At 55.2% G+C, this 27,741-nt stretch overlaps 2 protein-coding genes across 7 annotated transcripts in view; both read left to right on the forward strand.

The window, feature by feature from the left end:
• SIGLEC1 (sialic acid binding Ig like lectin 1) overlaps positions 1-12,711 on the forward strand; it is a 30,985-nt gene extending 18,274 nt beyond the window's left edge. For 3 of the 6 annotated variants that reach the window (XM_038571727.1, XM_038571731.1, XM_038571728.1), the window contains 8 exons: positions 81-350; positions 440-691; positions 1,005-1,307; positions 1,949-2,209; positions 3,220-3,522; positions 4,222-4,324; positions 4,706-4,775; positions 5,475-6,820. In XM_038571727.1, the coding sequence (XP_038427655.1) occupies positions 81-350; positions 440-691; positions 1,005-1,307; positions 1,949-2,209; positions 3,220-3,522; positions 4,222-4,324; positions 4,706-4,775; positions 5,475-5,582 (1,670 nt within the window). In that variant the 3' untranslated portion in view covers positions 5,583-6,820. Of the gene's footprint in view, positions 1-80; positions 351-439; positions 692-1,004; positions 1,308-1,948; positions 2,210-3,219; positions 3,523-4,221; positions 4,325-4,705; positions 4,776-5,474; positions 6,821-12,458 lie in introns of those variants that run through there. The other 3 variants (XR_005377652.1, XM_038571729.1, XM_038571730.1) reach the window with 3 other exon arrangements.
• ADAM33 (ADAM metallopeptidase domain 33) lies at positions 7,032-27,695 on the forward strand. The gene is made up of 23 exons (XM_038572980.1): positions 7,032-7,061; positions 13,645-14,437; positions 16,640-16,719; positions 18,951-19,027; positions 20,765-20,843; positions 21,044-21,120; positions 21,206-21,395; positions 21,637-21,702; positions 21,787-21,858; positions 22,038-22,204; positions 22,289-22,373; positions 22,448-22,590; positions 23,101-23,278; positions 23,391-23,480; positions 23,713-23,908; positions 24,027-24,135; positions 24,225-24,423; positions 24,516-24,593; positions 24,673-24,781; positions 24,861-25,008; positions 26,302-26,393; positions 26,587-26,661; positions 26,931-27,695. Exons 1-22 carry the CDS (start codon positions 7,032-7,034, stop codon positions 26,622-26,624), a joined length of 3,096 nt encoding a protein of 1,031 aa, XP_038428908.1. The 3' UTR covers positions 26,625-26,661; positions 26,931-27,695.
• Positions 27,696-27,741: the final 46 nt, after the last annotated feature.

Consider the following 27,741-nt stretch of genomic DNA (forward strand, 5'->3'; position numbering starts at 1 on the left):
GAGTCAGGGCCCTCCCGCTTTGAATCCTGCCAACTGGCCTCCTGACTGCGGTCTTTGAACTTTTCTTTGGGTCCCTGTAGATGCACCCCGCAGCCTGCGCCTCACCTACCTCCTAGAGAGCCGTGGTGGACGGCTGGCCCAGGTACTGTGCACTGTGGACAGCCGCCCACCTGCTCAGCTGGCCCTCAGCCATGCTGGCCGCCTCCTGGCCTCCTCGACCACGGCTTCTGTCCCCAACACCCTGCGCCTGGAGTTGTGGGAGCCTGGGCCCCGTGACGAGGGTCTCTACAGCTGCTCTGCCCACAGTCCACTGGGCCAGGCCAATACATCCCTGGATCTGCAGCTAGAGGGTGAGACAGGGCCCAGGCCACGCCTAGGAGGGGAAGGACCAGCTGTGGCGTCCAGCTGGGCCTCGGTGATCCTGATCTCCCTGGTGCAGGTGTGCAGGTGACCCTGGCTCCATCAGCCGCTGTGCCCGAGGGAACCCCCATCACGGTGACCTGTGAAGACCCTGTTGCCCGCCCGCCCTGTCTCTACACCTGGTACCACAACAGCCGCTGGCTGCAGGAGGGGCCAGCCGCCTCTCTCTCGTTCCCGGCAGCCACACGGGCTCACGCAGGTGCCTACTCCTGCCAGGTCCAGGATGCTCAGGGCACTCGCAGCTCCCGGCCCATAGCCCTGCAAGTCCACTGTGAGTAGGGGTCCTTGGCTGGGGGTGCTGAGGATGAGAGCTGGAGGAGGTCACCTCTGGGCCTTCATGGGGGTGGACACAGGACTGTAGTGGACCTCAGAATGGGCACCTGGGAAAAGAAGGACATAGGTGAGGAGAGGAGAGACCCTAGGGCCCTGTGAACCCTGCCTGGGGGAATCTGCCCACAAGGTGTCACTTCTAGGAAGTGACCGTCTGTCCAGAGGCTTCAGCCTCACCATTGCCAGGCAGGTAGGCTGTAGATGGCACAGGGTTGCCAAACAAGGGCCCTAACTGTGTCCTGTCATGCCCCCAGATGCCCCTCAGGGTGTGATCCTGTCGTCCTTTCGGGACTCGAGGCTCAGCCCCATGGCCGTATTACAGTGTACTGTGGACAGCGAGCCACCTGCTGAGCTGGCCCTGTCCCTCAATGGCAAAGTGTTGGCCACCAGCCATGAGGTCCACGGCTTGGCATCGGGGACAGGCTACGTCCAGGTGGCCCGCAATGCCCTGCGGCTGCAGGTGCCAGATGCATCCTCAGGTGACAAGGACACCTACGTGTGCACAGCCCACAACTTCCTGGGCTCAGTCAGCACCACGGGTCAGCTGCAGGCAGAAGGTGAGTGGGTAAAGGGGGGAGTAGGGACTCAGGCTCAGTGGGGCTCTGGCCATGCCATGTGTTTATATGAGTGGTGGAGCTCCTACAAGAATGGGTAGATGGAGCCTTGCCCCATCTGACGGAAGAGGAACAGCTCTCTGGAAGCGGTTGGCCAGCCTGAAGGGAAGAAACCCTTGTCCTTGGGGAACCCCCTACAAGGGTAGAGCTGTAGCAGTGCCAAGGGTACCCCCAGATGCAGGGGAGACAGCACCCTGCCCTCACAGAACCCATCTGGAGTGAAGGCAGACCTGCCCTGGGGAAGTGTGGGGTGGGAAGAGAGACACAGCCCTACCTTTAGGGAGCTCAGGGTGAGGGATGCGGTGGAGTCCCACCTTTGGGGGCATTCCATTTGAAAGCAGGACCCAACCCAGGCTTGTCCATCAGAAAGCCTGTCTTGTTAAGAGATACACAACCTTGTCTCAGAGGTCCCTAGTGCAAGAGATCGCAGTCTTATGGGAGAGACAGTCTCACCTCCGGGGGCCCCAAATCAGAACAGACCTTCCCATAATGCACAGAGACCTCTCAGATGCCCAGATCCCACCCAGGGACTTCAGCTCCGAGAGCCTGCAGATCCCTGACCGCCTCCTGGCCCCGGCCCACAGGTGTGCGTGTGGTGGCCGAGCCGGGGCTGGACATGCCTGAGGGTGCACCACTGAATCTGAGCTGCCAGCTCCCTGGTGGCCCTGCGCCCACGGGCAACTCCACCTTCACTTGGTTCTGGAATGGCCAGCGGCTAGACGTGGAGCCTGTGGCCACCCTTGCCTTCGCCCACGTGGCTCGTGCCCAAGCTGGGCTGTACCACTGCCAGGCTGAGCTCCCCAGTGGGGCCAGTGTCTCTGCTCCCGTCCTGCTCCGTGTGCTATGTGAGTATGACACCCCACACCCTGCCTCAGTCTATCCACACCTCACCTGCCCACCTCAGATCCTCCTCCTCTTCTCTCTGCAAAGAGCAAAGACTTTGCAGGTGTGGAGTACGGGCTTGGAAGGCTCTCGCTGGCTGACTGTGTGACCTTGTGCATACCTGCCTTGCTTTCCTCATGGGTAAAATGTCAGACAGGAGTATAGAGGATGCTACACGCAGAGTGCCTGGGGCCCTACTCCGTGCCTCGTCAATGCCCCATGCTGTATCAGCCAGTGGTGGCTGCAATAGCAAGCCACTCCAAAATAGAGAGCTTATTTTTTTTTAAGATTTTATTTATTTATTTATTTATTTATTTATTTATTTATTTATTTGAGAGAGAGAGAATGAGACATAGCGAGAGAGAGCATTAGCAGGAGTGGGACAGAGGGAGAGGGAGAAGCAGGCTCCTCACTGAGCAGGGAGACCAATGCAGGACTCGATCCCAGGACCCTGGGATCATGACCTGAGCCGAAGGCATATTCTTAACTGGCTGAGCCACCAGATGTCCCTAAAATACCTTAAAACAGCAGCTGTTTTATTTGCTTACAATTCTCTGGGTCAGAAATTCAGGCTGGGCTGCACTGGGCAGGTCTTTGGCTGGCCTCACCTGATGTGGCTGCAGTTGCCCAAGGGCTGAGCTGAAGCTAGATGGTCGAGGATGGTTTCATCCTTGTGGCTGGCCGTGGGGGCTGGCTGCTGGCTAGGTCCGCATGGGTCCAGCAGGCTGGCCTGGGTTTCCCACATGACTATATTTGTAAGAGGGCAGAAGCTGTGAGGCCCCTTGAGGTCTAGCTCTGAAGCCACATAATGTCACTTCTGCTTTCTAGTGGTCAAAACAAGTCACAGATCAAGGAGTGGGGAATAGATAATACCTCTTAATGCAACAAGTGGCAAAGTCGTCTGCATGGGTACAGGGAAGGGAGGAATTTGTGGTGGTTTTCTGTAAGCATCCTACCCCCTGTGTTCCCACAGACCCTCCCAAGACGCCCACCATGACGGTCTTTGTGGAGCCTGACAGTGGCATCCAGGGCATCCTGGACTGCCGTGTGGACAGTGAGCCCCTAGCCAGCCTGAGCCTCCACCTCGGCAGTAGGCTGGTGGCCTCTAGCCAGCCCTGGGGTGCTCCTGCAGAGCCACACATCCATGTCACAGCCACTGCCAATGCCCTGAGGGTGGACATGGAGGAGCTGAGGCCCAGTGACCAGGGGGAATATGTGTGTTCTGCCTCCAATGCCCTGGGATCTGCATCCGCTTCTACCTATTTCGGAACCAGAGGTAGGTGGCGGGGAGGGGGTCCATCTCCCAGGTCCCTATGTAGAAAGGCCCAGCTCTCGAGTCCAGAGGCTTCCTTCTGAGATCTCTGAATCCCTTCTGCTATAATCAGTTTGTCTGACTAGTCTAGACCTGTTGCGTGAAACTCCTTTGCATGAGGAAGCTTCTTTTTTTTTTTACAGCTTTCTTTCATATTTATTTATTTATTTATTTGAGACACACACACAGAGAGAGAGAGAGAGACAGAGACAGAGACACAGGCAGAGGGAGAAGCAGGCTCCATGGGCAGCCCCTGTGGTGCAGCAGTTTAGCGCCGCCTGCAGCCCAGGGCATGATCCTGGAGACCTGGGATGGAGTTCCACGTCAGGCTCTCTGCGTGGGGCCTGCTTCTCCCTCTGCCTATGTCTCTGCCTCTCTCTCTCTCTGTGTGTCTCTATGAATAAATAGATAAAATCTTTAAAAAAAAAAAAAAAAAAAAAAGAAGCAGGCTCCATGCAGGGAGCCTGACGTGGGACTGGATCCTGGGACTCCAGGATCAGGCCCTGGGCTGAAGGCGGCGCTAAACCTCTGAGCCCCCTGGGCTGCCCCATGAGGAAGCTTCTAAACTAAGATAGTTTTCATCTTGGGGGAGTCACCAGGGAAGGGAGCACTGGAGGCCCCTGGAGCCCTAGCTGCCTCCTGAGCCTCACCTCTGTGTTTCAGCCTTGTATCGCCTGAGTCTGTTCCAGAAGCTAGTCTGGTTTCTGGGGCTGCTGGTGGGCCTCCTCTTCCTGTTGTTGGGCCTGGGGGCCTTCTACACCTGGAGGTAAATTCAGAGCTGGGGGTGGATGGAGTCACCTCATCTTCCCCACCTTCCCCTCAATATCCCCTCCTGTCACTCCTACCAGATGGACGGGTTCTGTATTTCCTAGCCCATCCCTTTTCCTCCCACTGCTCCAAATTTGGGATTGCTTCTAGAATCATCTTTAAATACATCTTGCTATAGTTTTCTTCTTTCTTTATCTGGACCCTGTCTGTATAAAGAAAGAGCTGGGAAGGAAGGAAGAAAGAGAGGGTACCTCACTTCCTCCAATGCCCTCACTGCTCTATTCAGTGAGCAGTCTGGGGCTAAGTACTTGGGGTCACGGGAAGGGACAGGGGTAGGCAGAGGGAGGGGAGAGACCCTCTGAGTCCTCTCTTGTTGCAGGAGGCATTTTCGTAAACTGAACATGGGTGAGAATTTGGTGGAGATGACTTCTCAGAAGGAAACCATGCAGGTATTCATCCACCATGTAGATGCAGGCAGACACAATGCCTGGCTAACCCACGGTGTGGGGCTGGCGCCTAGAGACTGCTCTCATATATAGAATGGCCCCTGGGACTAGCTGGAGATTGGATAGAGAATATAGAGAAAGAGGGGCCCCTGAAAAGATAGGGAAGCCACATTCTGAATGGGGTACATATCAGTCCCATGCTTGTCTCAGGGGCACTTCTTTAGGTATCCTGCAGGCCAGGGTGACTGTTGGGTTCTCTATGGGACCTGTTGGCTGGGTAACTGGGGCAGACATTCCGAATGTAGCCGCTCCCAAGACACATCTTGGAACAGAAAACCCACCTGTGTTTCAGGTTCTCTCTTCCCCACTCCAGAGTCTGCCCACCACCTGGGCAGGGGTGAAAGTCTGTTTTCCCTTCCCTGTGATGTGTCCCCTTCTGCAGATCATCCATTTGGTGGGTCAGGGCTCATAGCCTCATTACCAGCCAGGCACATGCTCACTAATCCTATTGGGACCCCTACCCAAGGTTTGGGGTCTGGGAGACTGCCCTCCAGAGTTAGAGGTCAGACAATGACCACTCTCGGAGTCATCCTGTCACCAGGATTTTCTCTGTGGGAAGCTCATTAGTCCTGATACAGTCACATGTGGGACCTTGTCCCATGCTCTGCCCCTGAACTGACCTGTGGTGCTGTCTAACCTCAGGAGGAGGAGGTCACCAGAATCTCCGATGACTTGGGCCTCGTGAACAAGGCAGCATTGAGTCCCGACTGCCTCTGTGAAAGCAACTCTACATCATCTGACTTTCTATGACCTGGCTCCAAACCCCTTGCCAAGAAAAATGGGCGGTGAGAAGTGGAAGTGAATCCTAATTTACCCAGGAGAGTGCTGACCCTGGGGGACTCTGAGGAGAAATGAACTGGCCATGTTGTCTATTTCTCTTTTCCTTTTCTGATTCCTCTCTTTATCTTCCAGTGGACTTCCCCTCACATCTTCTTCCTCCAAGTCCACCCTGGACTTCTTAGATGGATTAGAAAAGGAGAGGAGCTTCCTACATCCTCACAGGCTGGTCAAAGCACTCTGTATTAGCTAGAGTAGAAGTTAGGCTGCTCTAAGAAGAGACCAAATACAGTAACTTCAACATGAGGGAATTTTATTTTTCTCTCCCATACTAATTTGGGTATGCTATAGTAGTTTAAGGTGTCAGAATTTGAGATCCTTCTATTTGATGTTTCTCCACCCCTGAAATGTTACCTTTGATTGTGAGGTTCACGGTTGGCCCCCCACTGTGTTCACATTTCATCCAGCAAGAAGTGGAAACCATGTAAGTTGAAGGCACACTGATTCCCATTGTGGACACAATCCACAACTCACCAGTCATTTCCAGTCACTCCCCATTAGCTAGAATTGAGTCACGTGGCCACCCCAAAGCTGTAAAGGATTCTCGGAAATGTAGTTTTTATTCTATTTACAAAGGACTCCCAACCATGGCCTCAACCCTGAGACTTCTGACATTGGTGAGGTTGCTGCCAGCAGGCTACATTTTTAGTGCCCATCTACTGAAAGCCAGGACATGTCTCTGGTCATTCTGTTCTTGGGTTTCCCAGAGGAGGTGGTCCCTCTCACACATTAAGGCTGAGGAAATCAGGATGGTTTGGTGGTCTCATCAGTGATCAAGTGTGCCCCCTCCCTCTCCCTCGGGGGCTTGTGTGCCAGAGGCTGTTAAGCGGAATGAGGGTCACAAAGAAGGAATAGCTTGCTCCTGTGAAGTCAGTGCCTGAGAGGAGCTAGTTCTTGGGTGGTCTGGTTACTCCCATCCCAGCCTGGTGGCAAATGATGGGAGGAGCAAAAAGCCTGCCTGGAATTTGGGAGAGTACCGGGGAGTTGTCAGAGAGGCTCACAGATTGGGAGGCCAGGTATGCTCCATGTAATCACAGCCAGTGAGCAGCTTCCTGGTCCCAGGTCCCATTTCTCATAGTGCCTGATTGCCAGACTCTTCCTGGGAGCCTGTCTGGCATGTCCTTCCAATAAACAGCCATTCTGTGGCATGACTGGAGTGAGTCTCCTTCTCGCAACACAAACTGCCGCCTGCCGTGAACACAGATCTAAATGTGAATGCAGCTCCTTCTGGCAGACTGCCTGCCGGAACTGGCCAGCAAGTGCAAACGACATGACATGTGCCGCAAACTATCTTGCACTCAAGAGATTTGTGCCCCTTCCTGCTCCTTGAGGCTCTAGGTGTGGCTCACCTCTTCTGTCCACATGACCAACACCCTGCTTGGCATGCAGTACGTGAGGTCTTAGTAAGCACTGATTTTCTGCATTTGTTGTAGAGTGAGGGGGTAGAAAGTGTGCACTAAATCCAGAGGTGGGACAGAGAGAGAGCAAGCCAAATGCAGCCAGATGTTTTTAGGCTGTCCAGGGAAGAGATGGTGAGGGGAGGATTGCATCTGTGCATCTCCACGGAGGCATAGGTCCACCTGGGATTGGAAGGTTCTCAGAGAGGTTAGTTGTGTCCACCCCCAGAGGTACAAGGCCCTCAAGACTTTTTTTAAAAGATTTTATTTATTCATGAGACACACACACATACAGAGGCAGAGACATAGGCAGAGAGAGAAGCAGGCTCCCTGTGGGGGACCTCCATGAGAGACTCGATCCCAGGACCCCAGGATCACCCCTGGAGCCAAAGGCAGATGCTCAACCACTGAGCCACCAAGACATCCAGCACCTCAAGACTTTTTTATTTTTTTTATTTTTATTTTTATTTTAAAAATATTTTATTTATTCATGAGAGATACACAGAGAGAGACAGAGACACAGGCAGAGGGAGAAGCAGGTCCCACGCAGGGAGCCTGATGCGGAACTCGATCCCGGGACCCCAGGATCACGCCCTGAGCCGAAGGGAGGTGCTTAACTGCTGAGCTACCCAGGCATACCTCAAGACTTTTTTAAATGATTTTTTTAAAGATTATTTATTTATTTATTCAGAGAGAGTGAGAGAGAGAGACGTGGAGACACAGAGGGAGAAGCAGACTCCATGCAGGGAGCCCAACCTGGGACTCGATCCTGGGTCTCCAGGATCACACCCCGGGCTGCAGGCGGCTCTAAACCGCTGCGCCACTAGGGCTGTCCCCTCAAGACTTTTTTAAATAGACTTTTAATTCAATGTGGCATGCATACAGAAAACTGCATACATTGTAAGTATACAACTCAATGACTTTCTAAAAAATGAAACCAGCACCCAGATCAAGAAACAAACCATCACCAGCACCCCAGAGTCTCCCTTGAGCACCCTGCCAGTTGCAAGCCCCTCCCTGAGTTAACTACTCTCTTAATATCTAATACCATAGATTTGATTGGCCTCTTTTTGAATTTTATTTTATTTATTTATTATTTTATTTTATAGATTTTATTTATTTATTTATTTATTTGAGAGAGAGAAACCACGATCAGAGTGAGGGGTGGAGGGAGAAGCAGACTCCCCACTGAGCAGGGAGCCCAACAGAATGTGGGGCTTGACCCTGGAACTCCAGGATCATGACCTGAGCTGAAGACAGACACTTAACTGAATGAACCACCCAAGCGCCCCTTGAATTTTATATAAATAGAATCATATAGGGCAGCCTGGGTGGCTCAGTGGTTTGTCGCCTGCCTTCGGCCCAGTGATCCTGGAGTCCCGAGATCGAGTCCCACGTCGGGCTCCCTGCATGGAGCCTGCTTCTCCCTCTGCCTGTCTCTGCCTGTCTCTCTTTGTGTCTCTAATGAATAAATAAATAAAATCTTAAAAAAAAATAGAATCATATAGAATGCATGATGAGTTTGGAAAACTGTCTGACGTAATCTATTAGAGCTAAAATACTCTTGCCCTATGACCCTGACATTCCACCCCAGGGTATTTTACACAGAAGAATTAAGGGCTGCGTTCACTGTGAGACTTGTAGGAAAACGTTTATAGTCACCCTGTTGTGGGTCACTCTTCAGAAGGAGTCCTGTTTACACATGGTGAACGTCACCCATTACGAGAGCACTTCAAAGGTTTAACTCTCATTGGCTTGCCTTCTTCCCGGGACACTCTCCAACGTTCCTCTGGAGAATGACTCTAGCAAGCCACTCGAGAAATCGTCTTTCCCACAGTGGCTACTTGTAGGATCCATCTTCCTTAACTTTGGTTCAGTGGCCCCACCCTCTCTTCTGCAACCGCCAAATAAATAGTTGCTCTGAGATTTCTGCAGAAAATTCCTCAGATATATTTGGGCATAGCTCATCTGGATTGGGGAGGCGTCCACTTTGCAAGGATGGCTCCAATTCCCACATGGCTCTTAGGCTACATGTTCATCTTCTTTTATTAGCACTGTCTGGGTGCCCAATCCTGTGCCAGGCAGTTAACAAAGACAGCCCCAGACCCCATGGAGCTCAGGGTCTGGGGAAGAGAGACAAGGAAATGGGCAGGGAGAAGTATATGCAGGGAAGAGTGACCAGGCGTTGGGTCAGAAAGGACCCCCTTGACAAAGAGGCACCAAAGCCTAGATCTACAGTAGGAAGAGGAGTTCACCAGTTTGCTATTTTCTCCCCCAGAGGACTGGGCCCTGCCTCCCACACTGTAGCCTCCCACTGGTGTTCAGAGTCTGGCTGCTCTGGGAGCCTGCTCTGCTTTCCTGACCCCCAGCTTATTTAAGGCTCAAGCCACCTCCAAGTCTTCACCAGGTCCTTCCAGGCTGAACATTTGGTGTTGTCCTGCTTTCCTAATCTCTGGGGCTTTCTTAGCTGCCTCTCTCTTCTTCCTCTTCAGGACCCCTTTACCATGGTGAGGACTATGTCTCCATCATTTCCCCTTCCTCACGATCCTTTTTTTTTTTTTTTTTTTGGAATCTCTTGTTCTCCTGGGTCAAGATGGAAGCCTAGATGTCTCGTCCACCCTGATTCTTCCCCAAATCCTCCCTAAAAGATCACAAAATGGATCCAGGGTGTGACAAAATGCCTTGTTCTCTGCCCACCCACCCCCAACCCCTGCTCATGTAGCCCTTGGATCAGGGAATTCTGTGCTGGGAGGGTGGCCTCTGCTGCTAGCAGCACCTGTGGTGAACCCATTTCATCATCCACAAAGGGAGGAGTTGATGTCTCTCCAGCCTTGCCCACATGGGAGCCCCAGCATGACCAAAGCTGTCTATGTCTATATTAGGTCTGGTTCCCCAGCATGAAGTTTCATGTGCAAGCGATGTCAGGCTGTGCTCCAAGGGGGAATCAGTAAAGGGAGCAAGACAGGCAAAGGCAGGAAGGTGAGGCCACATGCACATAAATGTCTATAGCAGCACTTTTTTTGTGTGGCAATGCTCTGTATTTTGTTTTTTAAAAATTTAATTTAATTTAATTTCAATTAATTAACATATAGTGTTTTATTAGTTTCAGAGGTAGAGTTCAGTGACTCATCAGTTGTGTATAATATACAGTGCTCATTCTATCATGTGCCCTCCTTAATGCCCATCACCCAGTTACTCTATCCCCCACCCCTCCAGCAACCCTCAGTTTGTTTTCTATGCTTAAGAGTCTCTTATGGTGTGTCTCCCTCTCTGATTTCATCTTGTTTTATTTTCTCCTCCCTTCCTCTATGCTCCTCTGTTTCGTTTCTTAAATTCTACATGAGTGAGATCATATGATAATTGTCTTTCTCTGATTGACTTATTTTGTTTAGTATAATATCCTCTAGTTCCATCCAGGTTGTTGCAAATGGTAAGATTTCTCCTTCCTTTCTTTCTTTCTTTCTTTCTTTCTTTCTTTCTTTCTTTCTTCTTTCTTTCTTTCTTTCTTCTTTCTTTCTTTCTTTCTTTCTTTCTCTTTCTTTCTTTCTTTCTTTCTTTCTTTCTTTCTTTCTTTCTCTTTCATTTTTTTATGGCTGAGGAATATTCCATTGTATATAAACACCACATCTTCTTTATTCATTCATTTGTCGATGGATATCTGGGCTCTTTCCACAGTTTGGCTATTGTGAACACTGCCACAGCAGCATTTTTTGTTAACATCTCAAAACTAGGAACCACCCTAATGTCCAGCAACAGTAGAATCAATGAAAAAAATGTTATATTCACACAATTGGGTGCTAATTAGCAATGAAAACAACTGAACCTAAAGCCACACACAACAGGCTGAATGCATTTCACAAACTGTGAAAAATATTTGCAGCTCACACTCCAGACAAAAGAGGAATTTCCCTTATAAAAAAGTTCCTTCAAGTTGTTACAAGAAAGATCAACAGCTCAATAGAAATATGAGTTGTGGCTGTGAACGGGCAATTCAGGTAACAGGAAATACAAATGGCTCTTAAATGTTTGAACAGTTATCCAAGCTCACTGCTAGGAGAAATGCAAACATAAGACTGCACTTTCACCTTCAGAGAAGCATAACATGGTTTGAGAACTGTGTTGGTAAGGTTGTGGGCAAAGAAGCACTCTAGATGTTGCTGGCGCAACTATAATTTGCACAAATTGCAGTGCAATTTAAGTGTATCCTCTTAAATCATAAAAATACATATCTTTTGACCCAGGAAACCCATTTGTAGGAAATTATCTCACAGATGAGTTTGTGTATAAAATTATCCATCACCGCATGATTTGCAAGTAGCGGAAGGGCTGGAAACCATTTATATGTCCAAGAGGGGACTATACGAACAAGTAGAAGCATTCAACTATAGAAAAACAGTGGGGATGCACACCCACTAGAATAACTAAGATCACAAAGGCTGACAACACTAAGTGCTGGTGAGGATGCAGAGGAACTAGAACTCTCCTACAATGCTGGTGGGAATGCAACATGGTGCATTCACTTTGGAAAATAGTTTCTTTTTTTAAAAGATGACTTGTTCATTCATTCATTCATTCATTCATTCAAAGAGACGCACAGAGAAAGGCAGAGACATAGGCAGAGGGAGAAGCAGGCTCCCTGCAACGAGCCCAATGTGGGACTCGATCCCAGGACCCTGTGATCACAACTTGAGCCAAAGGCAGATGTTCAACCACTGAGCCACCCAGGTGCCCCTGGAGAAGAATTTCTTTAAAACTTAAATATGTCCTTGCCATGTGACCCATTCGACTTCTGGGTCTTGACAAAGGAGAAATGAGAAACGAAAACATCTATTCATACAAAGACTTCACAGCAACTTCATAGCAGCTGTATGTAGAAGAGTCTCATACCAGAAAAGAACCCAAATGCCAAACTGGAGAATAGAGAATCCCTGCTCCCCTCAGAACATACTTGGCACTACAACAGAACAAATTACTGATCACGAAACGGTGTAAATGAATCTCAAAAACAGAGAGGAGGAAGCCAGACATAAAAGAGTACATGCTTTATGATAACATTTATATGAAGTTCTGGAAAAGGCAAAACTCATGTGTAGGCACAGAGCACATCAGTGGTTTCCTGGGACTGGGAGTGGGAGAGAGTGACTGGGGAGAGACACAGGGGAACTTTTTGGGGGTGATGGAAATTGAAGCCAGCATCCACTTCACCAATGCAGAAAGAATGGTCACTAGAAGTCCTATTGTCTCCAGGCATAGCTGGGTTAGACAGGCCAAGGAACCTGCAGGAATTCAACCCACTAGCTTCCAAGCTTAATTAATCAGCATTATCCTAAAGATATTATCACTGGATGTACTTAATGAAACCTCTATCATAAAGAATAAATATACTTTTCAGATTCCAAGTTGCTTGAGATGAAAAAGACTTCCCAGAGGACCGGACAAAGTTGCACCAGAACACCTGCTCACCTGACCTCATGGGCCTCCAGTCAAAGGCACCCACCTTCTCAAGACACCCCTGTCTCCCAATTTTGCACTTAAACACTTTCACTTGCAAGCTGTTGGGGAGTTTGGGACTTTAGAGCATTAGCTTCCCGTTCTCCTTGGGTGGTGCTATACCAATAAATCGCCTATCCTTCTTCCCTGCAAAAGCTCAGTGTCAGTTTTATTAGCTCACTGTCCAGAGTGTGGACAAACTCTTACTTGGTTTGATTACAGCGGTGATTACAGAGGCATATGAATTTATAACATTCATCTAACTGGACACTTAGAACAGGTGCACTTTATTGTATGTAAATTCTATCTAAAGCCCAAAGTAATAGGATAACAGTAACAACCATAAGGCCACTCTAAACGCACTGATATGAAGGATCTGCAAAGTGTAGTAAGTGGAGGAAAAAAAGTGCAGAGAAAAGTCCCCATCACCTAGCCTGCTATGCAGAGAAGTGCTAAGAGAAAAAATAGGTCTGTATTGTCTTGCGTGCATAAAATAATCTAAAGCCTACACAAGAAGCTAAGGATAGTGGCTTCGCGTTGGTTGGGGGATGTGGGCTGAGAGGATGGGCAGAAAAGGCAGGGCTGACCGCTTAACATCTTACGGTATTTTTAATGTTTGAATCAAACTAACAGAGGTCTCCGTCACTGCAGGAACTCTCCTAACTTGACCACCGCATTTCTTCTCAAAAAACAAGTAGATTTGCCTAAAATTAACAACCCTCCTGGGGCGCCTGGGTGGCTCATTTGGTTGAGCGAGGAACTCTTGGTTTCCACTGAGGTCGCTCTGTCCAGTGGTGAGGCTGAGTCCAGGCTCCTCGGGCAGCACGGAGTCTGCTTGAGATTCTCTCTCCCTCTCCCTCCCCCTCGTACTTACCTACCCCCTCAATTAATTAATTAATTAACTAATTAATTTCATTTTAAAAAGTTAACATCCCTCGCTATCAGAATCCTGGCTACTCTCCGAACTTAACTACTCAGTACACAAACAAACCTTTAAAAGAAGAAACAGATGTTGCCAGAGAAGAAAGTATCCCCCGCAGTCTGGGAGTCTGCGGCTTTGCGCAACTCTTCGCTCCGGCCGCCGCCAGGGCCCAGGGCTACCCCCGCCCCCCGCCCCCGCGCGCCCCTGGGCCGCCTCACCTCTGCCGGGACCGAGCCCGCAGCGCGGCGGCGCCCCCGCCCCCCTCCGCGACGCGGGCACCGGGGCAGGCGGCCACCGCCACGCGGACGCGAGCCCGAGACGCCGCGGCACCTGCCCCTCGCCCTCGCGGGTGCCCGCCCCCCGCCCGAGGCATCTCCCGCCGGGCCCTGGCCGGGCCCCCCTGAGCAGGACTGGGGGCCAGGCGGGGCAGAGGTCCTGGCCGGAGACCGCGGAAGGGGGCGCTCCCTGCGCAGACCCGAGCAGCCGCGGGGGGCCCCCAGCCCTGGTCTCCCCCGCACCCCGTGGCCCTCAGAGGCTCCTCCGAGGGGCCCCGCCCCAGCCCCACTCCACCCCCGCTCCGCCCCCGCGAGGAGAGGGCGCTGAGACGTACCGGCGGCCGGCGCGCGCGGGTCCCCGAGGGGCCGCACGGATGCAGCGGGGGCTCCCACCCTTGACGGCCGCGGCGGCCCCCCGAGGGCGCACGAGGTCCGGCGGCCGGGCTGCGGGGCTCCGTGCGGGGCGGCGCTGGGGGGTCGGGAGGCGGCGGGCGGGCGGCTCTGGGTGTGGGTCGGCCGGGAGCCAGCCCGGGCGGAGCAGGAGCCGGGAGCGGCCGCGTGGAGGCCGAGGCGCGCACAGCTGTGGGCCGGGGCCTCCGAGAGCTCGAGGGTCGCGGGCGTGGCTGTTGCTGCTGCTGTTCCTGAGGCTGCCTTTGCCGCTGCGGGGGGCCCAGGCGTTTCAAGGTGAGTGCGAGGCGCCCCGCGGAGCAGGCGGGGTCGCTGTCAGGGGGTGGAGGGCCCGAACCACCCGCACTCCCCCATCGCCCCCCACCCCACGGGGACTGGGAGGCCGGAGAGGGTCTCTGTAGGACTTGCCCAGGGACTCTCAGCTGTACCTGGGCTGGCCTTGGGGCCCAGACTGACACTGCGCAGCTGCCACAGTGGCAATGGCAAAGCCATGGGGGGGTGGGGGGCGGGAGTGGGAGGGCCGCCTCCGAGCAGCTGCCCAAACCCCTCTGCCAGGGTTCTGTGCTCTGACCAGCCCCAGACCCCATCCATCAGTGTGGGCTTTCCTGTACCTCCATCCCTAAGATCCAGCCCATTGGTTCCCTGGAGTCCCTGCTTTGCCCTCAGACTAGGGGACCAGCTGTGGCCTCTACCCTCATGCACACACTCACCCTCAGCCCTCAGCATATCCCAGGGCCTTGGGACTGTGTGTGTGTGAGTGTGTGTGTGTGTGTGTGTGTTGTTGTTGTTGTTGTTGTTGATATTGTTGCCTTGTTTGGAAAGATAGAGAAGAAGAAAAAAAAAAAAGGAAAGATAGAGAAGGGCGCTTCAGACAGAAGGGGCCCTGGGATAACCTCCACAACCCTGTGAGTAGGAGGACTGACCGAGTCCTCAGTCCTGTACAGGAAGTGCCTATGGAGGGACTGGGCGGACAGCTGGGAGGAGGCAGGAATGCCCCAGGTGGGCTGGGCACCCTGGGGGCTCTGGGTTCCAGAGCACTGCTGGGGTTTCCCAGTAGGGAGACCTGTTCTGTTCTGGGTCTCACTGGAGAGGGTGAGATGACAGCCCTCATGCCTTTGGGGATGGCTGCTCTCTCCTCCTAAGCCTGGGGTCAGGAGAAGTGACATGATCCCTGGGAGGAGTGGAGAGGGGCTCTGTGCTTCCCCAACACCACAGTGGCTCCCCTGGTTTCCCTAACCCTCATCATCACAGCTCCAACTCTGTCTCCTTCTCCCTCCTCAGGGGTGCCATGAAGAGAACCCCAACCCTCACACACACCTACACACAGGCACACCCTCCCCTCCCTACCTGGGAGGCCTAGGGCCAGCAAGAGGTAGTTCTCCACACCCAGTTAAGTCCTCTCTGGACTGGTTCCCCGCCCCCCACTTCCCTCTCCTCTCAGATTTACTCAAATCCCTCCCCCACTGTGGCAACTTGCTCATCCAAACAGGGAGGGCTTCCTGGAGGAAGAGGACTCCTAGAGCAGCCGGCGGCTGCTATTCTGGGTCTTTGTTGATGGGGTTTGGGGGAGAAGACGAGGGTAGAGAAAGGAGCTGGGGTAGCCTGACAGGAGCTGGGCCACTTCCCAAGTCAGCCATCTCAGCCTAGGGTCAGGGCTGGGTGGGTGCTGGGGAGCTGTCAGTTCTGGGAGCTGGGCTTGCTTCCCTTGGGATTGTGTCAGAGGGCAGGGAGGGCTGCCTATAGGCTCTGGGCTGCCTGGGGCCTGCCTCCTGCAGGGCGGGTGTGGTGAGAGCTGCTGGACCCACTGTGGGGTGGGAGACTGGGAGCATTCCAGGGGAGCATTCCAGAGCCTTCTGAGTAATGCTTGGCTCTGGTACTCCTCCAGAGCCCCCCTAAGCATACCCGGCCTGGGAGCACACAGGCTCTGTCCCCCAGGTCTCTCTCCACCTTGAAGAACCCCGGGAAGGGGCTGCTGACCTAGGGTGCCTGGAAGTCCTGCTTCCAGCATGAAGCCCCCAAGGGGAGCTCTGGGCAAGGTGGGCCTCCTCAGACATCTGGCTGTTGTTTTTCTCATTTGGCGAGAAGACACAAGCGTCCTCTCTACACAGATCGCTCACCCCAAAGGCATCTGCTATCCAGACTAAAAATACCCAAGGCTGCCTTTCCTCTTCCTTCCCTTCTGCACTAGGGGCCTTGAGTTCTTCTTTGTGACCTCTGACCCCCAAGCCTCCCCCAGGTCCGTAGGGTTCCCACTTTCCCCAGCTAAGCTATCCTTCCCAGGCTCCCCTCTCTCCCGTCACTTCCCTGGTGGCTGCTCAGTTCCAGAGCACTGGGTGCCCCATAGGTGGCCACCCTTCTCCAGGCTACACTTTTGAATATTGGAGTCACCCGTCCCACCTGGCTGGTGTCTTGCAACCTCTTCCCTCCTTCATCCCCACTCCCCTGTGTTCCTCATCTTTTACTCTGTCCTTTCCCTAGGAAACAACCCTGGAGAGCCAGTCACCCTGCATTGGATCCTGGATGGACAAATCCGAAGCAAGGTCACCTGGGAGGAGCCGGTCAGTGCCAGGTTCCCCTTCCCTCTGCAGGGGCCCAGGGTCTCCCAGCCCCTTGGCCCCTCCTCCAAACTTCAGCATGGCAGTTTGGCTGGGGTCCTTTAGGCCCCTTTCCCGGAGGGCTGGCAGGTGGGGGTGGGGAGATCTCTCGATCACATGAGCCTGCACACATGGAAGTCATTTTCAGGCTTCTTCCCTCACATCCCTCTGCTCCCTCCATCCCAGAATTATCCAGGCCACCCCCACCCTGCCAGGCAGAGGTGAGGCCAGAATTTGTGGGGCTGAAACTTTTCAGGGACCTCTTAAGAAAACCCCAAAATATCTCCTTTTTGCAAAGTTTAGCAGAACATGTTACCCTGTGGACATATGGTGCCCTCCAGGAAAACTTCAGCCTCCCTGGCTCATGCAGAATCCACTTCCAGACAGGGGGCACTGATCCCTCTCCTAGTGCCCCCAGGTGCCCCTGATTTCTCTTTTCCAGGATGCTCTGACTCAGCTTCCTGCCAACACCCACCCATCATGCACTTCCGGAATAACCATGTCCCCAGCTGTATGCGTCACACACCTGTGCTACAAACCAGGAGGCCCATTTCACAGAGGGGCAAACTGAAGCTCAGAGAGGTTGCAGAAAGGGCCCAAGGTCACACAGCCTGAGACCGGGACCCCAGAAGCCCATTTAGGTCTGAAAGACTTCTAATCATTGACCAATGTCCCCCAAATCTAGAGAGCCATCTTCATCCTGAATATTCAGGCTAGAGAGGACAACCCACTGTCCAAGCCAGCAGGGAGGAAGGCAGGAGAGTACCGTGGAGAAGGCTAGAAGGCCCCCAGAGGCCCAGCAGTTTTTAACCTGGAACCCTTACTGCATCCCCCAGACCCTCAGGGGCCCCCATTCAAGTAGTCAAGCATGGTGCTGGCTCCAGCTCCAAGTGGGTTGTCCTGGACATCACCAGCAGAGGGGAAGGCTGGGTGCACAGGCTGTGGTCACACTGACTGTAGACCTCCTTTCCAGGCCAGCCTGGGCTGTGATGAGGAAGCACATCCCAGAGGGCCTTGCTTTTTCGCCTGCCTCCAGGAAGCCTGCCAAGATGAGGACAGCAGAGTTGAGACAGGGAGTCCTGTCCAAGAGGCAGGAAATACCCACACTTCACGTTAGGGATGGGGTGCAGAGTGAGCAGCAGGGTCACCAAGAGGGCAGGAAGCAAGGACAGCAGGGCTGCAGAAGGAGAGAAAGAGGGGAGCCTGGGCTGGGTTTGAAGTAGGAGGAGGCTTTCCATCTGGGGCTGCTGTTTGTGCTTGGTGCAAACCTTTCTCCAATTAAGTAAGTGGTGTTCTGGCCACCTGAGCTCATGCTTGGGGGCCTTAGTGGTGGTGAGGGGGTGTCTCTTGGCTGGGGTGGGGAGTTGTCTGCTCCCTACCTGCAGAGAAAAGGCCCCCCCAAAGAATCTGAGCCCCTTGGCCTGGGGCCCAGCCCGATGCATGGTGGGATAGAAGGGAAGGGCCAGCGTTCTGGAGACATGCAGCTCTCCAGCACGCTCCTGGGCCAGCTCCAACTCTGGGCCTCCAGCCAGGCAGAGTGGACAAGGCGGGGCAGATGGGGCATTCCCACAGGGTGGGAGAGGCAGAGAGGCTAGCGGGAGGAGAGGCTGGCGGGTTGGGCCGTCTAGCTGAGATGTTTTCCTCGTGGCCTGGAAAGGGGGATTAATGTTTATTTCATGGGCTCAGGGAAGCAGGTGTGGGGCAGGTCTGCAGGAGGCCAGGGAAATTTTCAGTTTGCCAGAATTGTAGGAGGAGGGAGTAAAGTCTGAATTCTACGGGGAGTGGGAGCAGTAAGATGCAGAAACAACATATTGTAAGGACCGAGCCCACCGACCCAACCTCCCTCAGCCATCATCTTCAGAACCCCTCCCCACTTGGAGGAAGCTTTCTGGCTGTGAAACAGGAGGGTGGGCCAGAGGAAGGGCCCAGGAACGCAGGGAAACTTTCTGGGACCCCTTGTCTCATCTCTTTGGGGACGCAGTGTTCACTCAGCAGGCCACTGTCAGATGGCTGTCGTCAGAACCAAAACCGTCCTGAGTCTGGGACTGTATTTGTCTGCATGTTCTCTCCCCCACACCTGCCCATACCCTCCGTGGCAGATGGGGAGCCTGCTGCTCCTAGCCTCCTGTGCTCTCCCTCACCTGCCAACTCCACATCCCATCTGGCCCCTCAGCCCTGCTCTCCTTCTTGCCCAGGTCTCGAAGCTAGACACAGGGCTGGTGGCCGTGGAGGCTAAAGGGCAGGAGCTCCTTCTGGAGCTGGAGAAGAACCAGTGAGTACCAGGTCAGGGAGGAGGCTGGGAGCCTAGTACAGCCTCTGCCTGTGGTGCGGATGGGAATCAGTGCTGGGGGCAGGGACTGAGGGAAACATGTGAGCGAGGCTGGAGGGGGCCCTAGAGGCAGAGACAGAGGTGACAGGAAGGGTCATACCAACACATGACCGGCTCCCTCAAGGCTGAAGTAGGCTGCTGTGGGGCACACCCCTCATTCCAGCCCCAGGAGCACCTTGTTAGCTTCCTGACAGAAATGAGTGAGCATCACTCAGTGGGTGCTCACAGGGTGTGCTGAGTGAACGAACAGATAATCCAAGATGGATTCCAAAGATGGGTAAGTGCTCTGGGCTGAAGAATAGCAGGGACAAAGGTGCTGTGGCTATCAAATCAAGACACATTCAGAAGGCAGCAATTTGTCTGGCTTGCCTGGAGGGTCTCCATCTGCAGGGAAGGTAGCAGCAGGGAACAAGTTTGGGAGTCCCTGTAGGGCCAGATCACAGAGGCCATTTTAAGGTTGAGTGTCCAGGGTGGTGCAAAGCTAAAGATTCTGAGCTGGTGAATGAGCAAGCAAAGTAGGGCTGGGTGGGGTGTGTGTCCAAGATGGAGCATGGGGTCTGAAAACTATCCAGATGGAATTACCAACAGCTATTATTCATTGAGTGCTTGCTTCATTGAAGGGACTTGTTCCAAGCACTCTACACATGTTGACTTCTCCCCCATGGAGCCAGATGTACCAGGAACAGACTCTAGTTCCACCACATCTAATCATAGTTCCTCTGGGGTTCAATGTCCCCACACATGAAAGGGGGTGACCACATCATCCACTCTTCCAACTGAGTGTGTGTGGGGATAGGGGAGCCAAGCTGGAGAAGGTGAAGGAAAGACTAGGAGGTAGAAAAGCAGGCATCAAAGCTCTCTGAAGTGTCTGGCAGTAAAGAGATCAAGGGAAGATAGAGGTCGAGGATTTTCTTTACAGAAGAGAAATTGACTCATGGTTGATTCACCTTGGTGGGAAGGGAGAGATGGAGAAGGAAGGTAGAATCATTACTAGAGTGGGGGCTGAAGAAAGTGGGGATGGGGCAGGTGGGCAGGCAGGAGCAGCTGTGGGCAGGTGGGGATTCTCTGGAAGAGTGGGATGAGCATCACTGAAGGATAGTTGGGGAGATATATGGAGTCTAAGGGCCAGAGAAGGCCTGAAGGATCTCGGAGGGAAGAAAAAAGAAGAGAGAGGGTTGATCAGATGCCCACCGAGGCTGAGCATAAGGTAGGGCCACTTGGGGAGGTGGAGGTCACTGCACTTCCCTGGCTCCCACCTCCTCCTTGGTGGGATGCACTTCCCTGGCTCCCACCTCCTCCTCATTGGTGTCTCCTGAATCCTCCCTCCTGCCCCTCCCTAGACCTGTAGACCCAGCCACCTATCACATGCCCCACAAGGAACGGCAACTCTCCCCATTCCTGCTCCTCCGGGGTGCTTCCCACACTCCCACTTCCCACAGCTCCGACATTGCCAAGGCTCCTTCTTGCCCTCCACCTTTTTCCCTCTAGCCCAGGGTTTTTCTGACCTGGGCAACACACAGTGGCTCTTGTCCCTTCCCTAGGATACATTTGGGTGCTTCTGCAGTGCCCTGTGCCTCACTCACTGAGTAATTCAATCAGCATTCAGGGAGGAGGGCTGGAGGACATCCTGGAAGAATTAGGTGGGCAGAATTAGGTGACTCCTACAACACCCCCTCCCAGCAGGCTGCTGGCCCCAGGATACACAGAAACCCACTATAATCCAGATGGGCAGCCGGTGGTGCTGGTCCCCAACCACACGGTGAGATACTTTCATGGGCTCTGAGGACAGGGTAAGAGGTGCTGGGGAGTGAACTTCCTGAAGACCTTTCTACCATTCCTTTCCCATTCTCCTCCTGTTCTTAAGGAGAGGCAGGAGCCAGCCCCCCCACCATGCCCTCTCTCTGGCCCCTCCCAGTTCAGCCCTGGCTGAGCTTTGGGGCTGGGTCCCTTGCTCTCCAGGACCACTGCCACTACCATGGGCACGTGAGGGGCTTCCCTGACTCCTGGGTAGTCTTCAGCACCTGCTCTGGGATGAGGTGAGAAGTTCTGGGGGAGGGGGCTGGATCTGGGGCTGGAGAGACAGTCCCCTCACACCGTCCTCTGCACTCCTCTGCACCCCAGAGGCCTGATTACACTGGGCTGCAATGCCAGTTATTATGTGCATCCATGGTCAGCTGGAGACTCTGAGGACTTCATCACTCACAAGATGTTCCAGACCCAGCAGCTGCTTAGCTGGAAAAGGGCCTGTGGCCACAGGGATGCCAGGAACAAAGGGGATATGGCCAGCCTTTCTCGTGCCACTCAAATCAAGGTCAGGGGCACAGATAGGGGGTGGGAATGGGAATGCAGTATCCATAGCCCCCCAAATTGGAAGAGAGAGGAATACACAGTCCCAGTTCAGGGCCTCTGATCCTGATATTTTTATTTGGAGGCTGAAGAAACACATTCTAGCAATTTTTAAAGTTAGCTTTGTGCTTCCTGGGAATTGGGGTTAGTGGTCAGGACTCAAGCCCAGCAGCCTGCCACTGAGGGTCACCCTTGCCTCTCCCCAGGAGAGGCGGGAGGTCCGCAAGAGCCCAAAGTTCCTGGAGTTGTACATAGTGGCTGACCACACACTGGTGAGCCAGCGGCCCCAGGGGGTTGGCGGTGGGATGGGGCTAGTGCAGCCTGTCACACCCTCTTATGTCTGTCTGCCTTTCCAGTTCTTAACCCAGCACCGGAACTTGAACCACACCAAACAGCGCCTCCTGGAGGTGGCCAACTATGTGGACCAGGTTGGGGTGGGCAGGAAGAGAGCCCTAATGGGGGTGACTCTGACATGGGCTGGCAAGTCCTAGCGGGATGTGGGAGGCGTGGGCATGAGGACAGGGATGGGAGCAGAGAAGAGAGGGCACTACCACAGAGGCGGACGGCACGGTGGCACGTCTTGTCCTCCCCCATGTCCCGTCCACAGATTCTCAGGACTCTGGACATTCAGGTGGCACTGACCGGCCTGGAAGTGTGGACGGAGCAGGACCAGAGCCGCGTCTCCCCGGACGCGAACGCCACGCTCTGGGCCTTCCTGCAGTGGCGCCGGGGGCTGTGGGCACGGCGGCCACACGACTCCGCGCAGTTGCTCACGTGGGTGCCTCCGAGCCCACGCGGGGCCCCCGCCTGGCTGCCCAGAATCCTGGCCCGCCGGGTCACGCTGCATCCCGTCTGCAGGGGCCGCGCCTTCCGGGGCGCCACCGTGGGCCTGGCGCCCATCGAGGGCATGTGTCGCGCCGAGAGCTCGGGAGGCGTGAGCACGGTGAGCTCCAGCCGGACAGGAGGGGGATGAAGCGGCCCCGCGGCCCCGCAGTGACCATCCCCACTCCCTCCCAGGACCACTCAGAGCTCCCCATTGGCGCAGCAGCCACCATGGCCCACGAGATAGGTCACAGCCTTGGCCTCAGCCACGACCCTGAGGGCTGCTGCGTGGAGGCGGCGGCTGAGCAAGGCGGCTGCGTCATGGCTGCGGCCACCGGGTACCAAGGACGCCGCGGCGGTCGGGTGGGGGGTGGGGGAGGCTCGCTGGCCCCGGGGCCTTCCTCGGGGGCCTTTCTTTGGGAGAAACGCTCATCCCTCCATTTCGTCTTCCCTAAGACGAGGATAGGATCATATCCCCCTCGAGAGTGCTTTATAATGCTTAGAAGGAGGAAACTCGGAAAAAGTGGATTCCCAAAAGTATACGGGTTACTTCCAGAACATTCTAGCGAGGATTCTCCACCCCCGGGAGTCACCGCTCCCAGGTCGCGATTCGCCCTCCTGGGCAGCCTGGTCCTGGCGTCACACCCTCCCACCGCCGGCTCGCCCCGGGACTTTGCGCAGGTCACTTGCCCTCTTTGGGCCCTGCCTCGAGGGGATCCGGGCCGCCTGTCGCTTAGGCGGTGTCCGCGCATCCAGGGGCTGGGTGGCCGAGCACAGCGGGTAGTGGTGGGAGGGGGCCGGGGTGAGGTGGCGGTCCCCGCACGCCCGACGCCCTTGCCCCCTCGTAGGCACCCGTTCCCGCGCGTCTTCAGCGCCTGCAGCCGACGCCAGCTGCGCGCCTTCTTCCGCAAGGGGGGCGGTGCGTGCCTTTCCAACGCGCCGGACTCCAGGCTCCTAGTGCCTCGGGCGCGCTGCGGGAACGGCCTCGTGGAGGAGGGCGAGGAGTGTGACTGCGGCGCCAGCCAGGTCGGGTCCGGGCCCGAGGTTGGCGCCCCGCCCGCCCCCTCCCCCTCCCCCTCTCCCCGAGGTGTGGGGCGCGGCGTCCTCACCTGGTCCCACAACCCCTTTTCGGCTCCAGGAATGCCAGGACGCCTGCTGCCTCGCGCACAACTGCTCGCTGCGCGCGGGGGCCCAGTGCAGCCACGGGGACTGCTGCGCGCGCTGCCTGGTGAGGGCGTGGGAGGCTGGGGTGAGGTTAGGGGGCGCTCGCGAGCAGGCCTGTCGGCCTTGGCTGAGGGGCGCGCTCGGGGTCCCGGGCGAGTGCGGGCTCTGCTCCGCCTCGGGGGCGTCGGCCTCCCGCCTGGCCCTCCGGCTTCTGAACCGCGCTACCGGGGTGGATCTCTCCCTGTCCATTGTCTCTGTGCCTCGGCCACCCTCCCTCCACCCGGTCACCTGCATAGCTGAAGCCGGCCGGCGTGCCGTGCCGCCGAGCTGTGGGCGACTGTGACCTCCCAGAGTTCTGCACCGGCGCCTCCCCCTACTGCCCCCCGGACATTTACCTATTGGACGGCTCGCCCTGTGCCAGCGGCCGGGGCTACTGCTGGGATGGCGCGTGTCCTACACTCGAGGAGCAGTGCCAGCAGCTCTGGGGGCCTGGTGAGACTACCGGGAACACCCGCACCATCCTGGGATCTGCGCTGTTTTCTACTCTAGAGAAGGGCGGGGGGGGGGGGGGGGGACTGAAGCCAGCGCGGTGTCGCCCATGCTTCCTCAGGCTCCAGCCCAGCCCCAGAGCTCTGTTTCCAGATCGTGAACTCGGCGGGAGACGCCCACGGGAACTGTGGCCAGGACGGCAAGGGTGGCTTCGTACCTTGTGCGCAGAGGTGGGGAGTGGAGGGGAGGGAGAGGAAGCTGGGTAGGTTAGGGCAAAGATACTTCTCGCTGTTTGATCACCCTGCACTCTCCTCCCCAGAGATGCGCAGTGCGGGAAGCTGCAGTGCCTGGGAGGGGAGCAGCACCCACTCCCACCACACACGGTGCCCGTGGACTCCTCTGTTGGGCTAGGCAGGGAGGAGGTGACCTGTAGGGGAGTGTTCTTGCTGCCCGGCGTCCAGCTGGACCTGCTGGACTTGGGCCTGGTAGAGCCAGGCACCCCATGTGGACCTAGAATGGTGAGCCCTGCACATCAGGCCCTCTCTAATGCTTGAGACCTCCAGGCCTAAACATCACTCCCCTCACTGCCCAGTGCACACACTGCCCATAGGTGTGCCAGAACAGGCGCTGCCAAAACACTACCTTCTTGGAGCTGGAGCAATGCCTAACAACCTGCCATGGTCATGGGGTGAGTGGCCAGAAAAGTGATTGGGGGGGTGGCCTTGAGGTTCCTTATCCCACGGGATCCTCCTTCTCCTTCCCTGTAGGTTTGCAACAGTAACAAGAACTGCCACTGTGCTCCGGGCTGGGCTCCGCCCTCCTGTGACAAGCCAGGATTTGGTGGCAGTGTGGACAGTGGTCCTATGCAGCCTGAAAGTATGTCCATGGGGCACAAGTGGGGAGGGACTGGGGTGGTGTACCTGCTAAGGACTCAGCCTTACCCCATTGTCCGCAGACCACAAGACCTTCCTGCTGGGGGTAATCCTTAGCTTCCTGCTGCCTCTACTCCCAGGGGCTGGCCTGGCCTGGTGCTGCTGCCGGCAGCCCAGATCCGGTCTCCAGCAATGCCTCTGGGGCTTGAGGAGGGATCCCTCCTGTAGCAGGTATGCTCTGAGCCCACTCCTGTGGTTCCTGCTCTGCAGAGCTCTGCTGGGCCTGGGGGGGCTGGGGTGGGGTCCTCAGCCCTGTGCCCAGCTGCACAGAGGTGGGTAGAGGCAGTGGAAAGGAGCTTTGAGCAGGCTACCGTGGCCTCCCAGTGGATCCGATGGTACAGATCCCCGTGGGGCCTTCAACCCCTCCCCTTGACTGTGGTTCAGCCCCTCTTGTCCACCTCTTCTTTTTCTCCTGCCAGGGGGCTGCCTCACCCTAGACTGCCATTGACCTACCAGTTCATCGTGCACTTCTCGCTCCACTGTGCCCTTCAAGACTTTCCTAGCCTCTCATGACTCTAGCCCTTTCCTACTTCCTCTGCCTAAATCTCTTCTGTACACCTTTCAAGTCCCTAAATGCCCAGCACCTCCTTCCACTCCGTACCGCTGCTTAGGGATCGCTGGCTGCCCTTGTGCCAAGGGTCTGCCCCTTATCCAGTTCTCTGTGAGCCGGCAGGAGGGTCACATAATACCTAAGCATGGCTGCTCTACGCCTGCCCCTTCACTGGGGTGTTGGGCAAGGGAGGCATCCTATGGCACAGCTGACACAGCCTGGCCTTAGGGGTTCTCCGGACAAGCTGCGGGAAAGGACAGGGTTTGGGCTGGAGATTGGGCAGAGGGCATCCCAGAGAGGGGCATGTCACCAGCTGGGTCCCAGGTTCCAAGAGGGCTTTGACATGATGAGCAGTGATTGCAGGCGTGTGGGGGAGGAACAGGGTAGTCAGAATCTACTGTGTCAGCATAAGGGGGCTTAAGAGGCTGGGCAGGGTCGGGGGCAACCGCACACCATCACTACGGCAGAGTGTCTCGAGGACAGTAGAGACTGTTTCAAGAAATAGCAAGGGAAGTGGTGAGGCACTGGGACGAGGGCAGCTAAGTATGGCTGGGAGTCATCCAGGGCAGCAGGGGCCCCCAGTGGCAAGGGGCACAGGTACAGCTGCTACTGGGGAGGAGGTCCACCCATCTTTGGAACCTGAGTGATGCCACTCTCTGGGGGGTGCCAGGATGCTGGGGTGATGGGAGAGCTTGAGAGAAATGTCAGGGCCAGAGAGAAGTGCCTGTGGATCTGGGAGGGCAGGAGTTGGAACTGGAGCCTGGAACCCAGGGGTCTCTCTCCCAGGAGGGAGCAGGAAGGGAACTGAAGGGAGTGACATGGAAGGGTAGAGGCTCATCCATGGCAGAACTCGGGCTGGTACGCCTGCTCAGGACCACTGTTCCAATCTCCTGTCTTCTTGCCCTGCTGCTCAGGCCCAAAGATGGCCCAAATAGGGACCGCTCCTCCAGCAGCATTCACCCCATGGAGCTGGGCCCAGCAGCCACTGGAGAGCCCCAGCCTCTGGGTGAGTGAGGCACAGGGGGAGATGGGGAGGGAAGTGAAGGATGGGCTCTTGCCTTCTACCTCCTTCCAGATGGGCCCCCCTCCTTTCCATTCAGCACCCAGGTACCTTGAGGCCCCGAGCCCCACCCTGCCCCACCCTGCCCCAGGGACTCCTGCCGATGGTCACAATATTTGTCCCCCACCCATTGCTTCAGACCTGGAGAACTCTGCCAGAGCCCAGGAGCCACCTTGAGAAGCCTCTGCCTTGCTGCTCTGCCTGCAACCACAAGGTAGGTGGGGCCCTCCCCACCTCACCCACCCACCTCTGTGATGGATGTCCTCTTGTCTTATCTCCCATCCCCTACTCTGAGGTTTCTGAGCTTGGGTTATTATGCAAATGAGATATGACCTGTGGAAAAGCTGTTGTCACAGAGACCAGATGCTGGAAGCCCCCAGGGTGGGAAAGAGAAAAGTTGTATCTCTTTCTGGGTCACTGGCCCTCACTGAGGGAAGAAAGAGGGTCCCAGGACTCAGGGTGACCCCTCCTCTTCATTTTCAGCAGGTCAGGTCCAGAAGCCAAGATCCTGTCTCTGGTGAGAGGAAGCTCCTGAGATGAGGATGCTTATAGCCAGTCGCCTACTGACAGCCTATCCAGGGACTTGGTCTCCCAGGGGCACAGTCAGAGAGTCAGACCTCCTGCACTCTTGCAGCCTGCAAATTTCTGCCCTGCGTTGAGCTTACCCTATCTACTCCAGGACCCCAGAGCCTTAGCAGAAGGTGCCAATGCTATCCCCATTCCTTAGGACTAGGGGATCCAGCCCAAGAATCTATCAGTCCCAGAAACAAAGGTCATGTAGTCACTGACCTCCTATCACCAGGGGAGGCTAGGTCATGCTGGGCATCAGGAGAGGCCTCTGTCCAGGGAGGCTGGGTGTCTCTGCTACATGTGCTTTATATAGACCCAGCTCTGTAGAGGCCAGGGACTATTGGACCAGAAGCCTGGGCTCTGGGGGCCCTACATTTCAGACTCAGTCCACTTCCCTGGAGCCTGGCCTCTGCAAAAAAAAAAAAAAAAAAAAAAAAAAAATCAAAATCCTTGGGACTCCCCTCCCTCCCCTTTCCTGCTTTGGTTTGTCCCTTGGACACTTCTTCACCATCACCCCTGTTCTTGGTCCTCCACTGGAGACTTTAGAGGAGTGTTGGGTCTGCTGTAGCCCCCTCACTCTGGACACTACTCAGCCTCTCCTCCCTTTCTTGGGAGGAGGCAGAAGGAGCTGTTTTAAAAAGGACACCAAAATAGAAGCCTCTGTGAGTCTTTTCTCTATACAGATTCAACCCCATGGGGTTCCCTGAAAGTCCCAGGGGTGGTA

The sequence above is a fragment of the Canis lupus genome, chromosome 24 (genome assembly GCF_011100685.1).
Source record: "Canis lupus familiaris isolate Mischka breed German Shepherd chromosome 24, alternate assembly UU_Cfam_GSD_1.0, whole genome shotgun sequence".
Taxonomy (NCBI): Eukaryota; Metazoa; Chordata; class Mammalia; order Carnivora; family Canidae; genus Canis; species Canis lupus.